The sequence below is a fragment of the Leucopleurus acutus genome, assembly GCF_964270905.1.
Source record: "Leucopleurus acutus genome assembly, chromosome: X".
NCBI classification, from domain to species: domain Eukaryota; kingdom Metazoa; phylum Chordata; class Mammalia; order Artiodactyla; family Delphinidae; genus Leucopleurus; species Leucopleurus acutus.
Window position 1 is genome coordinate 65,552,045 of NC_139148.1, and position 17,420 is coordinate 65,569,464.

The 17,420-nt window shown below is 37.3% G+C and overlaps 1 protein-coding gene across 1 annotated transcript in view; it reads left to right on the forward strand.

Annotated features, from left to right (window-relative positions):
* Positions 1-311: 311 nt before the first annotated feature.
* The window catches only part of ATP7A (ATPase copper transporting alpha), a 77,111-nt gene continuing 60,002 nt past the window's right edge, over positions 312-17,420 (forward strand). The window contains exon 1 of the mRNA XM_082865340.1: positions 312-448. Coding sequence (XP_082721466.1) covers positions 329-448 — 120 coding nt within the window. The 5' untranslated portion in view covers positions 312-328. The remainder of the gene's footprint in view (positions 449-17,420) is intronic.

A 17,420-nucleotide genomic window follows, 5' to 3' on the forward strand; every position in this document is an offset into this window, starting at 1 on the left:
TTTAGATTCCACATATAAGCAATATCATGTGATATTTATCTTTCTCTGTTTGACTTCACTTAGTATGATAGTCTCTAGGTCTATCCATGTTGCTGCAAATGGCATTATTTCATTCTTTTTTTATGGCTGAGTAGTATTCCATTGTATGTATGTACTACATCTTCTTTATCCATTCCTCTGTTGATGGACATTTAAGTTGTTTCCATGTCTTGGCTATTGTAAACAGCACTGCAGTGAACATTGGAGTGCATGTCAGAGGAAGGATTATTTCCATGGCTGAAATTAACAAGTTCATTGTTTCTAATAGGAATATAAAGAAGAAATCAAAATGGATCCAAGTATGAGTGTGAATTCTGTCACCATCTCTGTTGAGGGGATGACATGTAGTTCCTGTGTTTGGACCATTGAACAGCACATTGGAAAACTGAACGGTGTACATCACATTAAAGTAAGTTACTCCTTGGAAATCAGTGAAGTCAAATGCTGTTGACTGGAATTCTTCTGGGAAATTACTTCTAACACTGAGACAGATGCAGACACACTGACACGTACGACATAAAGACTATCACACTTTTAACCTTGAAGCTGAATAAGTTTTCTTCAGCCCATTAACTTATTTTTTTGTTAAAAAATAAGAAATAATACATTTTTAAAATTTAAAAACATCTGAAGATGGAATCTGGATGTTAATGCTTGTATATTTATCAATATATATTTTATAAGTATATAGATGCTGATATAATTTTTATTACTCTTAATCTCATGTTGATCTAAAATATATGTTCTCAGAGAAAGGATTGTGAGGTTTCTTTCTCTTTTATAGCATGACAGTTACTATGTTTAGTAATAATGTAGTCTTCTCTAAGAGCATGCATACAAAGTGTAACTAATTTTCTAAACATTTTCACTTCAATGTTATTTAATCAATAAATCATTTTATTTAAAAGAATACGTTACAATTAATTACATTAAGTGACATTACCAAACAGTTTTAGAGTGGTTAGCTCTAGAACAAGGAATGAAAGAAACACTGTTAACCATTATGTGTCTGTGTATTTTCTCTTCACATTTCTTAAATCACAAATAAAAAATAACAAGATACTGCAGTGAAAATACAATTAGTTTCTCGCAAATAAATTAAAAGTGTGTATGGTCTGGGGAAAACTGAAGCCCAGCTCACCGGCTTACAAAGGGGGTGTGATATAAAACTGGTGCCTCCACCCACATCACTCCCCTCTTCGATTCTGTTCTTCCCCAGAGCCCTAAGCTTCCCACACACCCTAGATTACTGCTGAGGAGTGAGCTGACACCATCCTGTATGAGTGAGGCCTGGCATGATGCGCTCAGGTTTAGGGCAAGGGGAAGGCCGTAGGTGAAACTGGAAGATGGGGAACTAAAGACGTGCACCCACTGCCTCTGCTCTCTGAGTATTCAACCACATCACCCTCCCTCCAAAAGGAAGCTAATGTGACACAGTGACTCTGGAAGGAACCTAGCGGTATGTTGGAGTGCAACAGACCAAATGGTTTCTACAGCTGAATCAATCCAGCCAGAGAACATGAAGGAGAGAAGGGAGGGCACAGTTGTCCCTCTAGGTCTGGAGACTTTGGGTCACCCAGGATGCAGTCCCCTTTAAGAAAACTGCCTTCCAGAGCCAGGCCCCTAAGTTGGCAAATTCTGAAATGAAAGAGAGGGGTATCACCTGTTAGAGCCCTATGCTGCTGCTCCAAGCATTGGGTTTGCAAATATAAGAGGGGATAACCCGAAGCTAATGGCCTGGGTAACTAAAGAATGAAACTAGATGGGCTAGGCACGGGCATGCTGAACATTTATCTAATTCCTCCCTGAGAGCTGTCCAGGCCTAGGAGCTGCCCTGAGCACTCGTCTTTGCTGAGCTTAGACTTAGGGCAAGGGGAGGGCAGAAAAATGGAGAGTAAAATAAAAATATAAAGAGCCAGAAAACCCAAAGCATGGCCCAAGGGAACCTTTCTGCAGGGATAGGTTTCTCAGGGCCTGCATTTTCTCCTGATCCATAAAAACTCTGAGCTTTTATCAAAGAGGATAGAAACTCTCTGTTGGGGAGGGAGGACAACAGGAGATCAGGGAGATCCTGCTGGCTATCCTGGGGCAAAGCAGGGGGAAAGGGAGCCTCTCCATTTCCCAGAGACAAACTGCCAAAAAAGACTGTGTAGAAGCCTCCCTGGGCAGAGCCCAGGACTGAGAAAGGTGGTAGGGATTTGAGTTCACTTCAGTTTTTAATTGCAAAAATAAAATTGACTTTTGTTAGACTATCTTAACACATTCCTGCTATAATTCGTCTCAGAATCCTACTTAGTGGAAAAGAGTGGTTTATTTGTATATTCTAATTTTTCTGCAATGAACATGAATTGTTAATACAATTGTTATAAATAAATAAGAAAACCTAAACTTTGTTTAGCGCCTTCTAAACACAAAAGCCAAAAGTACTAAAGTCAACACAAAACTACCCCAAAGGGAACAAAATGATACTGTGCCCCCTCATATCCTGTAAAAAATGTATTTGAATGTGTCCTGTGCTCATTTTTTTGACATAGACATAGTATGTTAAAGCTGCAAGGGGTCTTAGATATGACTTAAGTCGTCTAGCCCCCTCATTTTACAGATCAACAGATTGAAGCCCAGATAAGGAAGTGACCTGTGCTAAGTTACACAGCTACCTAATACCAAACAAAACTAGAACTCAAGTTCCATGATTCCTGGGCCAGTATGTTTCGTGGTCATACAGTGTCTACAGATGCAGTTTAATTTGTATATGGTTCTCAAACTTGTGATCTCCAATTTATTCTTTCACATAACTTCTAAAAATAAAGGAACCTGGTATTTTCATCATAAAGGTGCCTCCTACCACCAAATTGCTGTTTTAGCTCTGTATCACTAGTCTCTATAAATTCTCCTCAGAATAGTTCTAGTATTTTTAGTATGAGACACCTTGAATTATATTTTATTTGTCACTACCTTTTTAATCTTTTTATTTCCATGTTCGTAAAAATGTCTTTGATTTTAAAGCCTTTGGGGTTAAAAAAGTATGTTTTGATTAAGTCCAGCTTTCTCAGCCTCAGCACTATTGACATTTTGGGCTGGATAATTCTTTGTTTTGGGGGGGCTGTTCTGTGCTTTCTATGATGTTTAGCAGCATCCCTGGCCTCTACCCACCAGATGCCAGTAGCCTCTCCTCCCACTTGTGACAACCAAAAATGTCTCCAGACATTGCCAGTGTCTCCTAGGGGTGAAATTGCCCTCAGTTGAGGATCACTTCTGTAGTCCCTTCTCAGAGGACCTACAGTACACCCTTTGTCTGTTCAGTTAATATTTGATGATGGTGAATTGATATCTCAAACAGGCTCATGTACCCCTTTCTCTTCATATTAGCTTCTTATGGTTCTTTTTTTTGCCAGTTAGAGGTATAGTGAACAGTGGTTCTCAAACCATACCATGAGAATCACCTGGAGGGCTTGTAAAACATAAATTGCTGTTTCCATGCCCAGAGTTTCTGTTTTAGTAGATCTGAATGGGGCCTGAGAATTTGCATGCCTAATAAGTACCCAGGTAACTCTAAAGGTGCTGGTCCTGGGACCACAGTTTAAGAACCATTATATTGCATGAGCTATACTTACACTGAAGATTATTTATCATTTATCTGAAATTTAAATTTAACTGGGTCTGTCCTGTATTTTTATTTGCTAAATCTGGTAACCCTTCTTTGAAATCATCCTTCCCCTTTACTTTTACTTTTTGTTCCTGTAAGTTTTGCTTTTTAAAAACTGCCATGTAAATGGAATCATATGTTATATAGCCTTTTGAGTCTGGCTTCTTTCACTTAGCATCATGCATTTGAGATTTGTCCATGTTCTTGCATGTATCACTGGTTCTTTCCTTTTCATTGCTGAGGAGTATTCCATTGTGTGGATGTACCAAAGTTTGTTTACCCATTCACCTTTTGAGAGACATTGGATTGTTTATACTTTCTTTTGTGATTATGAAAAGCAGTGCTCTGAATGTTCACATCCAAGTCTTTGTGTGGACATAAGTTTTAATTTCTCTTGGGCAAATTCCTAGGATTTGATTTGTTCCATCATATGATAAGTGTATGTTTAACTTTTTGAGACACTGACAATTGATTTACCACAGTGGCTATACTATTTTATCTTCCCACCAGCAATGTTTGAGGATTCCACTTTTCTCACATTCTCTCCAACACTTTGTATTAACAGTCTTTTTAGTTATAGACATTCTAGTGAGTATGTAGTGGTATCTCACTAATTCGCATTCCCTTAATAGCTAATGATATTGAGCATCTTTTCATGTGTTCTTTAGGCATTTGTATACCTTTTTTGGTGAAGTGTCTGTCAAACCTTTTGTGAAATTTTTAGCTGGGTGTTTCGTTTTCTTATTATTCAATTTTGATTGTTTTCTATGTGTTCTGAATTGTCTTCTTTTAGATATGTGTTTTGCAAATAATTTTTCCAGTCTGTGGCTTGTCTTTTTAATCTCTTAAAAGTATCTTTCCCAGGGCTTCCCTGGTGGCGCAGTGGTTGAGAGTCCACCTGCCGATGCAGGGGACACGGGTTCGTGCCCCGGTCCGGGAGGAGCCCACATGCCACGGAGCGGCTGGGCCCGTGAGCCATGGCCGCTGAGCCTGCACGTTCCGAGCCTGTGCTCTGCAACGGGAGAGGCCACAACGGTGAGAGGCCCACGTACCTCAAAAAAAAAAAAAAGTATCTTTCCCAGAGCAGCAGTTTTTACTTTTGATGAATTCCACTTTACCTACTTTTTTTCCTTTATGGAGCATGCTTTTGGTGTCATAGCTAAGAAATCTTGGCCTCACCCAGGATCACAAAGATTTTTCTCCTATGTCTTCTAAAAGTTCTTTCATTTTAGGTTTTGCATTTAGATCTATTATCCATTTTGAATTAATGTGAATACATTATGAGGTATGGGTTGAGGTTAATTTTTTTTAATATGGATGTCCAGTTTTCCAGGCAGCTCTATTTGTTGAAAAGTTTATTCTTTCTCCATTGAATTGCCTTTGCACCTTTGTTGAAAATCAATTTACCATATATTTATGGGTATATTTTTGTATGCTCTGTCCTATTCCATTGATCTGTATGTCTGTCCTTTGGCCAATAAATACCACAGAGTCTTGATTATTGTAGCTTTATAATAAATCTTTTCTTTTTTTTGGAGCAGAGAAAGATTTATTGCAGGGCCAAGCAAGGAGAATGGGTGGCTCATGATTGAAAAACCTCCTTAAGTCCCTAATGGTTTTCAGGGGGAAGTTTTTAATAGGAAAAATTTGGGGTGAGGGCTGCAGGGTGTGTGACTTTCTTCTGATTGGTGGGTGGTGAAGTAACAGGATGGTGCTCCAGGAATCTCGTATTCAGCCTGAAGTTAGCATCCTCCACCTGGGTGGAGGCCTTAGTTCCTGGTCTCAGGACTTAATGAAGCTCAGGTTCTTTACGTCTTGTCACAGAAAGATTTCAGTGAGAGATAAAGTGATAGGTAAGAAGTGGATTTACTTAGAGAGATACACATTCCACAGACAGAATGCGGTCTGTCTCAAAAGGTGAGAGCAGCCTATGATAAATCTTAAAATCAGGTAGTGTAATTTCTCAACTTTGTTCTTTTTCAAAATTGTTTTGGCTGTTCTATTTTCTTTCCGTTTACATATACATTTTAGAATCATTATATAGGTTTCTACAAAAATATTTGCTGGGATTTTGATTGCGATTGTGTTGATTCTGTAGATCCATTTGGATAGAATTAACATCTTAATATTGCGTATTCAACCCTGTGCACATGCTATATCTCTCTATTTAGGTATTTCTTGATTTCTTTTATCAGGGATCTATAATTTTCAGTCTTCAGATTCTGCATATATTTTGTTAGGCTTATATTCAAGTATTTTCTGTTTTTAGATGATGTTTAAATGGTACTTTTTTTTTTTTTTTTTTTTTTTTTTGCGGTACGCGGGCCTCTCACCGTTGTGGCCTCTCCCATTGCGGAGCACAGGCTCCAGACGCGCAGGCTCAGCGGCCATGGCTAACGGGCCTAGCCGCTCCGCGGCATGTGGGATCTTCCCGGACCGGGGCACGAACCCGTGTTCCCTGCATCGGCAGGCGGACTCTCAACCACTGCGCCACCAGGGAAGACCCGGTACTTTTTTTTTTAATTTAAATTTCAGTTGTTCATTACAAACATACAGAAATGCAGTTGGTTTTTGTATGTTGACTTTGTATCCTGAACTTTGCTAAACTGACATTAAGTCTATTAGCTCTTTTTGTAGATTCTTTGGGATTTTCTACATAAGCAGTTATGTCATCAGGGCATAAAAATAGTTTTATTTCTTCCTTTCTAGTCTGTATGTCTTATTTCTTTTCTGTCTAGAACCTCCATTACAATTTGGAATAGGAGTGGTAACAGTGAACATCTACGTCTTGTTACTGGTCGTAGGGGGAAAACATTCAGTCCTTCACCATTAAGTATTGTGTTAGTAGAGGGTTTTTGTAGATGCCCTGTATCAGGTTAAGGAAATTTCTTTCTCTTCCTGGTTTTCTGAGAGCTTTTATTTGTAATCACGAATAGATGTTGCATTTTTTCAAGTGCTTTTTCTGCATCTCGATATGATCATATTATTTTTCTTCTTTAAGGCTGTTAATATGGTGAATTACACTGATTGATTTTCAAATGTTATACTAGCCATGCATTCCCAGGATAAGCCCCACTTGGTCAAAGAATACTTTTAATGAAAAATTTCAAACATACACAGAAGTGAAGACCTAGTACAAGGAACCTCCCTGTACCTGTCACCCTTGCTACTTATTTTCATGATATCCTTGCTACTTATTTTCATGACATTCTCATCATTTGAATTTGATAATGTATTTTGCTGATGCTTTTAAGAGTTGATCTGGACCTTCCTACCTGTTGTACTTTTTGACTAGTGGATTGGAATTTCCTAGTATATCTCCATGCCGTTTCCAAGCCTTTTTGCTGCCCCCTGCCCACCGTTTTCCTTGTCACTCTTCAGGATTCTCAGCACTGTTTGGAGCACAGCACTCTTTCCCATGCTTCATTCAGTTTGGTTCCCCACCTGTTCTCTCCTATTTCTCCACAACTTGTATCTAAGGGCCCAAAGAAATTAACAATATCTCCTTGCCAAAAGATTGGGGATTTCTACTATAATGATGGTAATATATGAATGGTTTTTCTTAAATATTTTACTGTGAATTGCTGACTCTTCAGCATGTTTATTTTCACTGCCAGGGCTTAATGAGTTAATGTGTAATTTTAACTGGCTTGTGTCTTCATTTGTATAATGTACTTATTATTTTAATATACTTAAGTTTTCAGCATCATTAAAACAACTTTATATTGGCAGTGGTTCTATAATATTTACCAGAAGTTTTCTATAATTTTGCTTTTATACAATATTCATTATAGTGATGATGGAAAGTTAATGCAACTTTGGAATTTGATCAGCTTGCATCAGTCCTAAAATGCTTTTCTCTTGACTAGTTCATATCCACATGTAAAAGATAAATTTTAGACACACTGCCCAGAGTAGATGTTAATATTCTAAAGGGAGCTTTGTCTAACTGGACATCAGATTTAGTGCAGGATTTAAAATTAGGAATCTGATGGATTCTTTCTAATAATCAGAAGCTCATTATATATTTTAAGTGCATGAATCATTAAATTTGAAACAGAATTTTTTTTTACTTTTTATTTTATATTGGAGTATAGTTGATTAACAATGTTGTGTTAGTTTCAGGTGTATAGCAAAGTGATTCAGTTATACATATACATGTATCTATTCTTTTTCAAATTCTTTAGGTTGTTACATAATATTAAGCAGAGTTCCCTGGGCTATACAGTAGGTCCTTGTGGGTTATCCATTTAAAATATAGCAGTGTGTACATGTCAGTCCCAAACTCCCTAACTATCCATCCCCCCCACCCTTACCCCCGGTAACCATAAGTTCCATTCTCTCAGTCTGTAAGTCTGTTTCTGTTTTGTCAATAAGTTCATTTTTATCATTCATTTTTAGAATCCACAGACAAGTGATACTATGCAATGTTTCTCTTTCTCTGTCTGACTTACTTTACTCAGTATGACAATCTCTAGGTCCATCCATGTTGCTGCAAATGGCACTATTTCATTCTTTTTAATAGCTGAGTAATATTCCATTGTATATATGTACCATATCTTCTTTTTCCATTCCTCTGTCAATGGACGTTTAGGTTGCTTCCATGTCTTGTCCATTGTAAACAGTGCTGCAATGAACATTGGGGAGCATGTATCCTTTCAGACCATGTTTTTCTCCAGATATATGCCCAGGAGTGGGATTGCTGGATCATATGGTAGCTCTATTTTTAGTTTTTTTAAAGAACCTCCATACTGTTCTCCATAGTGGCTGTACCAATTTACATTCCCACCAACAGTGTAGGAGGGTTCCCTTCTCTTCACACCCTCTCCAGCATTTACTGTTTGTGGATTTTTTGATGATAGCCATTCTGACTGGTGTAAGGTGGTATTTCATTGTAGTTTTGATTTGCATTTCTCTAATAATTAGTGATATTGAATATCTTTTCATGTGCCTCTTGGCCATCTTGTATGTCATCTTTGGAGAGATGTCTGTTTAGGTCTTCTGCCCATTTTTTGATTGGATTGCATTTCTGTACACTAACAATGAAAGATCCGAAAGAGAAATTCAAGAAACAATCCCATTTGCCATCTCATCAAAGAGAATAAAATACCTAGGAATAAACCTACCTAAGGAGACAAAAGACCTGTACTCTTAAAACTACAAGACACTGATGAAAGAAATTGAAGATAACACAAACAGATGGAAAGATATATCATGTTCTTGGATTGGAAGAATCAATATTGTCAAAATGACTATACTGTCCAGAGCAATCTACAGATTCATTGAAATCCCTATCAAATTACCAATGGCATTTTTCACAGAACTAGAACAAAAAATCTTAAAATTTGTATGGAGACACAAAAGGCCCCAAATAGCCAAAGCAATCTTGAGAAAGAAAAACGGAGCCAGAGGAATCAGGCTCCCTGCCTTTAGACTATACTACAAGGCCACAGTCATCAAAACAACATGGTACTGGCACAAAAATAGAAATATAGATCAAAGGAACAGGGTAGAAAGCCCAGAAATAAACCCACACACTTATGGTCAATTAATCTATGACAAAGGAGGCAAGACCATACAATGGAGGAAAGACAGTCTCTTCAATAAATGGTGCTGGCAAAACTGGACAGCTACATGTAAAAAAAAGAAATTAGAGCATTCTTTAACACCATGCACAAAAATAAACTCAAGATGGATATAGACCTAAATATGAGACCAGACACTATAAAACTCTTAGAGGAAAACATAGGCCAAACCCTCTCTGACATAAATAACAGCAATATCTTTTTTGATCGCTCTCCAAGAGTAATGGAAATAAAAAACAGAAATAAACAAATGGGACCTAATTAAACTCAAAAGCTTTTTCACAGCAAAGGAAACCATAAACAAAACAAAAAGACAGCCCACAGAATGGGAGAAAATATTTGTAAATGATGTGACCGACAAGGGATTAATTTCCAGAATTTACAAACAGCTCATACGGCTTAATTTCATGGAAGCAGAATATTTTGTGTATCTCCAGATCAAATACTTTTGATCTGTCTTTTAATCTTAATCTAAACATTAATCTTTTACCTGTTTATTCTTCAGAGATTTCAAAATGGGTTTTAGCTTTTCTGTGAAGTACAGGATTCATGCTTCTTGTCCTTACAGTATTCTTTTTTAATTTTTTTGGCTGTGCCGCACGGCATGTGGGATCTTAGTTCCCCGACCAGGGATCGAACCCGTGCCCCCTGCCTTGGAAGGGTGGAGTCTTAACCACTGGACCCCCAGGGAAGTCCCCTCCTTATGGTATTCTCGTCTGTGATTCAGACGTCTCATGAGATCTTGAGCAGATTGGCTTCAGTTTGTCTTGTTTTTATTACAAAACGTTGGCTAATTGGCGCATAGTGATTCTTACCACATGTGACGTGTGGTGCCAATATGTGGGCAATTCTTTTCTATATCTGAAACTCTTGATTTTTTGCATGTCTGAGTTTCATATTCATCTTGGCCAGAGAGCACAAAGTAAACTTTGTATCCATTTTACATGTATGGGAGGGAGGAAAGCAGTGTTTCTCATTTGCTTACTAAACTACACACTCTGGTCAGTTAAGACTATGTTGATGGTTGTGGCAGGGAAAGCTTTCTTTACACAGTGTAATATGCCTTCTGCTAAGTTTTCTGTCCTGTAGGCATCCATGTGAATACTTGGATATGAATTTTTCCCTTTCACGTTCTCCAAAAGTAGGATTTTCCTTTGTATTCACCATCTACCTTGGCATAACTACACTTCAGAGGCTTCCTCATTGCCTCCTCCCCTCTTCCCCCCAAGGATGCTCCTGCCTTTAATTTGCTTTGGGGAGAGAGCCAAGTTGGAAAAGCTGAGAGATGACAGGTAACTTTTATTAACTATACTGCAGGTTTTCTCAAATGTGTTTATATTTAAAATACATTTATAAAAACATTTTGTAATTTTTTTCACTAATTGTAACTGTCTGAAAATCAAATGGATGTTTTTTCAATTTGCTAATTAGAAAAGAGGATGGCAAAGTAGTTCTGCAACCTGCAGTCCCAAACTTTAAAAATGAATAATTTAATTTCAGTGAATAATAAATATGGCACTTCTACTTGATTTATCCTCAAATGAAACCAATTAAACTTCCTCCGCTTGATCTAACATGGCTGGTGCTGAAGGCCAGAATAGAAGGTAAATCTTACTAATTAAGTGTCTGTGCTGATTGAAGTAAAGCTGTTTTAACCATCCAGAAACTAGTTCACAAAGTTTCTCCACGTGATTTAGGTTCTTATTGTCTACTGACAACTAATGCGTTTTCCAAAACCCCCAACTCTCTGACAAACTATTTTTGATTATTAATTTTTTGCCAGCATATCTATGTATAACTAAAGGACTAGATTCTGTTTTGACATTTGCAAGTACATTCCTGTATAAATTTTCCCCAAAGACTGTTGCATCCCACTCATATGTAAGGCTTCTATGTTTACCGCATCTTCCCAGAATTCACCACTGCTTAATATGACCTATTTAAGGTCAGAAAAATGCAATTAAATTGGATTAAGTTGTAAAGGAAGAGTAGCAGAAATATAATATGAAAGCACTTTGTGTTATCAACAGTGATTTATATGGATCGCAGTGACAGATACTTTAGGCTATACTTTCCAGGGCACAGTCATAATTTGTTTGCTGAAAATGAAAGGAAACACACTTTTTCTGCCTTTTCCAGCTCTGCCTCTCCTTCTTTAGTCAAAAGCCCACATGATATAGAGTATACTAGTGATCTTTCCTCTTTTCTCATTCCTTTAAAAAGTATTTTACTGAGTGTTGTCTTCTAGGCCCAGAGACAGATTTATGGTGATGTTAATGAAGTTTAGGTTTCAGAGCCCCTCACTGGCATTGACCAGTTCTGAGACCCTGGAAAGAGTCTTAGCAGTGTGTTCACATGGTTATCTGTTTTTGCAAAAGTAAAACATTTTGACCACAGTCCTTTAATTAAGTCCACAAAAGGTGGATTCACCTCTTTCTAGGCACCATATAGAAAATTGTCCTTGGGACTTCCCTGGCAGTCCAGTGGTTAGGAATCTGTGCTTCCACTGCAGGGGGCCACAGGTTCAATCCCTGGTCAGGGAACTAGGATCCCTCATGCCCTGAAGCGTGGCCAAAAAGAAAAAAAAAGAAAGAAAATTGTCCTTGTCCAAACATAATTTATAGTCATAATGCAGCCTAACATGTTAATATATAAATATTGATCACTTTTCAAGGACTGTTAAGGTTTGAAATTTCTGGATCATAGTTTGTGAGACTATAATTAAGACCAATGTGCAGTCAGTTTAGAAACCAGATTTGAATAGGACATTGTTTCGACTAAGTCAAGGAGCTCTTGTAGTGTTTGGAATAAAACTCTGATATGAAGTAATGTAATTGTGATGTTAAATTGAGTGGGGTTGCTTTATTTAAAAAATGTTACAGCGGAACAGATTAGAGCTTTAACAGAATTCAAGGAAACTGAATAGTCAAGAAGTCTCTAATTTTGGAAAAGTAGAATGAATATGATTATATGTCTTTGCAGTTTCAGCGTTTAAATACATTTTGGGAATTGTGTCTTAAATTGTGAAGTTTATAAATGAGTGTAATACTCTTGTTCTGCCAGTGTCAAGACTGTAGACTTTAAAGGGATTAACCTGAAGGTTTATTTAATCACCCCAGTGGTCTGTTCAGGGGAAAAATAAAATGGGCAGATAATGTGAAGGTCTTTCTCTGGGATTGTCTGGCCTTTTGAAAGTGGTAATGTAAAATAAATTTAATTAGATATAAGTACTGAATGGCTCTAAAGGTTAATGCCTTATTAACAAATTACTTTGTCCTTGAAATTTAACTGCATTTTGAGTGCTTTTTCCCTTTACTCAGTTAAAGGCTGCAGTCCATTTTCCTAATACAGACTATCCTTTAAAAAAATGACCACCTAGGGAATTCCCTGGTGGTCCAGTGGTTAGGACTTGGCACTTTCACTGCAGAGGGCCAGGGTTCAATCCCTGGTCAGGGAACTAAGATCCCACAAGCTGCACAACATTGCCAAAAAACCCCTTAAAAGTAACTTTAAAAAAAATTATTGGAAAAATAACACATGTCCAGAGTAAAATCCCCTTCCCAAAAGAAACCAGTTATCAGTTTAGTATGTATAGATTCTTCCAGAAATAGACTCTGAATATAAAATGATTTACATGTATATATCTATATGTGTGTGTTTATACAGTTGACCCTTGAACAACACGGGTTGGAACTGCACAGGTCCACTTATACATGGATATTTTTCAAAAAATATGAACTGTGGTACTACATGATCGATGGTTGGTTGAATCCGAGGGTGTGGAACTGAGGATACAGAGGGCCAACTGTAAAGTTATACACGGATTTTCAATAGCCTCAGGGGTGGGGCGCCCTTAATTCCCCCAATTGCTTGTTGTTTAAGGGTCAACTGTATATATGTGTGTGTTTGTGTATGTGTGTATCCCCTTTTTATATAAATGGAAGCATACTATATACACACTGTTCTATACTTTGCTTTTTTCACTTAGCAAATACATCTTAGATACTGTTCCCTATCAGCATATAGAAATCAATCTTTTTGTTTCTATTTGGAACTTTCTCCCCCTAACTTTTGTTATGGCAAATGATGATGGTACACTGAACATTTCTTTTTTCAAACACCATGTTAGAGTAATATAGGCATTTTGCCTTATATAAATTCTTAGGTAATACTCATCCATCCATGAAGATGCAGACAGTTATTCAAAGAAGCTTATGTTTCTGATTTAGTTGAACTTTATCCCAAGGATCAAAGAAATGTCAAATCCAAGGTAGAAACTAGCAGTGGAGGAATGATGTAAAGAGGGACTTTCACTATTTCCTTTCTTTGTATTTAAATTGTTATAATGAATAATCATGCATTGGTTGTATAATTTTTTAAAAAATTAACATATTTATTTATTTATTTTGGCTGCGCCAGGTCTTAGTTGCAGCACGCGGGATTTTTAGTTGCGGCATGCATGCGGGATCTAGTTCCCTGACCAGGGATCGAGCCTGGACCCCCTGCATTGGGAGCGAGGAGTCTTACCCACTGGACCACTGGGGAAGTCCCAGTTGTATAATTTTTGAAGCAAAATAAAATTATATTAGCAATGAAAATTCTGACAAAGCACTCAGTTTACAGAAAAACAATGCTACAACTTAAACTAACAAAATCTCCACATCTTTTTCATTTTCAAGCATTTGGCTTTTAAATTTTTAGATTGGTTTTGGGCTATTTTCTTAGTCTCTTAAGAAATTGTCTTTTGCTAGTTCATACATTGATTTAATAATTTTAAGTGGTAACCTTTATTTAGGTTGGTCAAATATTAATATAACTTGATGGCTTACTCTTATCTTACTTTAATTTTCAGTATGCTATATTGAAGCATCAAAGTAGAGTGTTAATATATATACATTATTTTTTCAACAAACAATAATAGAATTTGTATTCAGACATATGTAATATAAATAAGATTCCTATTATGTGTTTTATATAGTTTTTAGTTGTCAAAATTCTGGGAGGAGAATCAAACATATTAGAAAGTCAAGATTATTGTAAATCATTTTACTTTTCTGACTTTAGTCTGAAAAATGACAGAATCCTTTCAAGCTCTCAAAAACCTCTGAATCACTCTATGTTGAGTTGTTATGAAAATGTTAGAAAGTGGGCTTTAAACCCTTTGAAGACACCCCCACTGGCTGAGTAGCATGCTAATCTGAATTTATGATGACATATAAATTAATTCCTGGGAGGATAAAAAGGAATTTCAGTGTGCTGAAACTTTAGCAAAGGACCTTTCCCAAAGTGGCTTTTGAAAATGGGGAAATGTTAGAATGTAGTAATTGTCAAATCCTGCTAAAAACCCAAAGAAATATATTCTCTAAATTATTTTTTATTTAAACTGGTATGGGAGTAGACATGAAATGTGTGGGGGGAAAGTAAACATAGAACTAAAATTTGGTTCACACACTAGAAATATTTCATACTTTTCAGGTGTTTTTATTTATGTCACACATTGCTCAAAGCATAGGCATAGAATTTTAGTTTTTCAAGGAAATTGAAGATCATCTAGCCTCACCATTTATAGATGGAAAGAACATGGACTTTGGAGTTAAATCGACCTACATTTGAATCCTAGCTCTTTCGTTTTCTTGCTGGGTTTCTTGGGCAATTTATTCAATTTCCTAGCCTTCAGATAGGAAATTGGATCACTTTTTATAATCTGTAATTATAAAAGTATACAGAAAACACATGCAGATAAAGTATACGGTGCTTGACTTGCAAGGTTTAGACATTTCAGCAGACAAAGAGCTCCATTAAAATAATGGATCTTTACAATTCCTATGGACAATGAGCACCCTTTACACCACTGTTAATGCTATTGAGGCCACAGAGTACGTTTGATTTGTTCTCTTCAACTCCTACCTTCATCTAAATATAGTGAACAGTCCTCCATCTTGAGTCCTTCATAGGAGCCACATTCATAACTTGTAGACTGTTAGATGTTTATTTTCAGAGGAACTATTGATAAAATAGAAAAATAGTTTCTCTGGGAAAAAAAAACAGAACAACAACATTGATTCCTAATGAAAGATTCTGAGAAAGAGAAGCTGTTGAAACTTTTGAGCACTGTGGGGAATAGGCGAAAGTGGTTTACATTGGTGGGGATCATGTGAAAGGAGAGTGGCACAGACCCAGAATCAGACAGACTGCTGCCAGCAATTCCTGGCTCTACGGAGTCTGTGCCTGCTTTTGCTCACCGTTGGACCCCTAGCAAGCTAGCACGGTGCTGAGAACATAATAGGTACTCAGTAAATATTTGTTAAATAAATAAATGCTATTTTAGCTTCTTGCCCAAGGATTTGGCATCCGGAACAGTATTGTGATAATCACTATGTGAATTTCCTCTTAAAAGAAGCAAAGGTGCTGCCTGTTTTTGTTTCCTTTGAGACCTTAGGCTTGAACAGTCTCTTTGATATCTAAAATTCAGAGGAAAAGTTGAGTGCTGTTATCCCAAAGGGGAACATTTTTGTGCTAGGTGTGGTCGATCCAGCTTTAAAACACACAAATGGAAGCTACTAAATAAGGAAGTGTTTTCTGGTTTGCAGCATGAAAACAACATAGGATAATACAACTTTTTTGTGTAGTATTTTATATACATAGTTTCCTTATTTTTTTATGTCTTTTATAAATAGAAGACAGGCTATAGCAGTAGAAAGTATAGCAAACCATGTAGTGACAAAGTGATTTTTGCTTTAAAAATCAGCTTTAAGAACAGTTTCTCATAGCTAGTGGGAAGCAGCCACATAGCACAGGGAGATCAGCTCTGTGCTTTGTGAGCACCTAGAGGGGTGGGGTAGGGAGGGTGGGATGGAGACGCAAGAGGGAGGAGATATGGGGATATATGTATATGTATAGCTGATTCACTTTGTTATAAAGCAGAAACTAACACAACAATGTAAAGCAATTATACTCCAATAAAGATGTTAAAAAAAAAGCTTTCTCATTGCGTAGGTTGGTAAATTGAAATTGTGAGGGGAGGATAAGCTCAAAACCAGGTCTTGTTTAAAAGATACCAGATACAATGTATTTAAACATAAAGGGAAAAAAAATCCCCTTCCCTTTTTTAAAAGTTTGGCGATTTATCATAAAAAGTATAGTAGTACATAGAGTAGTACTGTCCAATGGAATATTCTGTAATGATGATAATGTTCTGTATCTACTCTGTCCCATATGACAGCTACATTGGCCACTGAACGCTACAAATGTGGCTAATGCAATTGAGGAACTGAATTTTTAATCTCTTAATTTTTTTGTTTTTAAAATTATACCAAAATATTGACTTCTTTTTGGTATATAGTTCTATCAGTTTTGTTTGTTTGTTTTTAGGTTTGGTAAATTTTAACACATGTATAGATTCTTTTAACTACCCCCACAACCAGGACAGCACAGTTCCATCACTCACATCACTCCAAAATGATTCTTCACTAAATGCAAATATAACTATATCATTCCCCTGCTTAACTTTTCCATGGCTCTCTATTACCTACAGGATAAATTACAGACTATTATTGGCATACAAGAGGCCCCATAATAAAGCAGTTGCCTAATTCTGCAAGCCTGTCATCTTTCTCTACTTTTGTGTTTCCATTTGTCATAAATTCTCTGCTTCATGTATCCTTGCTGATTTCTGGTTTTCCTTTAACACTCAGGTATTATCTCCTCTAAGAAGCCTTTTTTGACACATATTCCTAGGAATGAATGGGTGTCCGTTTTCTCTATCCTCTATTCTAGTATTGCTCCCTGTGACTGTGTCATGATCAGCTTTGTATCATGAGAATCTCAGTTCCTGGCACATATAATAAGTGCTTGATAGGAACTTACCTGGTGGTGCAGTGGTTAAGAGTCTGCCTGCCAGTGCAGGGGACTCGGGTTCGATCCCTGGTCCGGGAAGATCCCACATGCTGCAGAGCAACTAAGCCCATGCTCCACAACTACTGAGCCTGTGCCCTAGAGCCCGCGAGCCACAACTACTGAGCCTGTGTGCCACAACTACTGAAACCCTTGCACCTAGAGCCTGTGCTCCGCAACAAGAGAAGCCACCACAGTGAGAAGCCCGCTCATCGCAACAAAGAGTAGCCCCCACTTGCTGCAACTAGAGGAAGCCC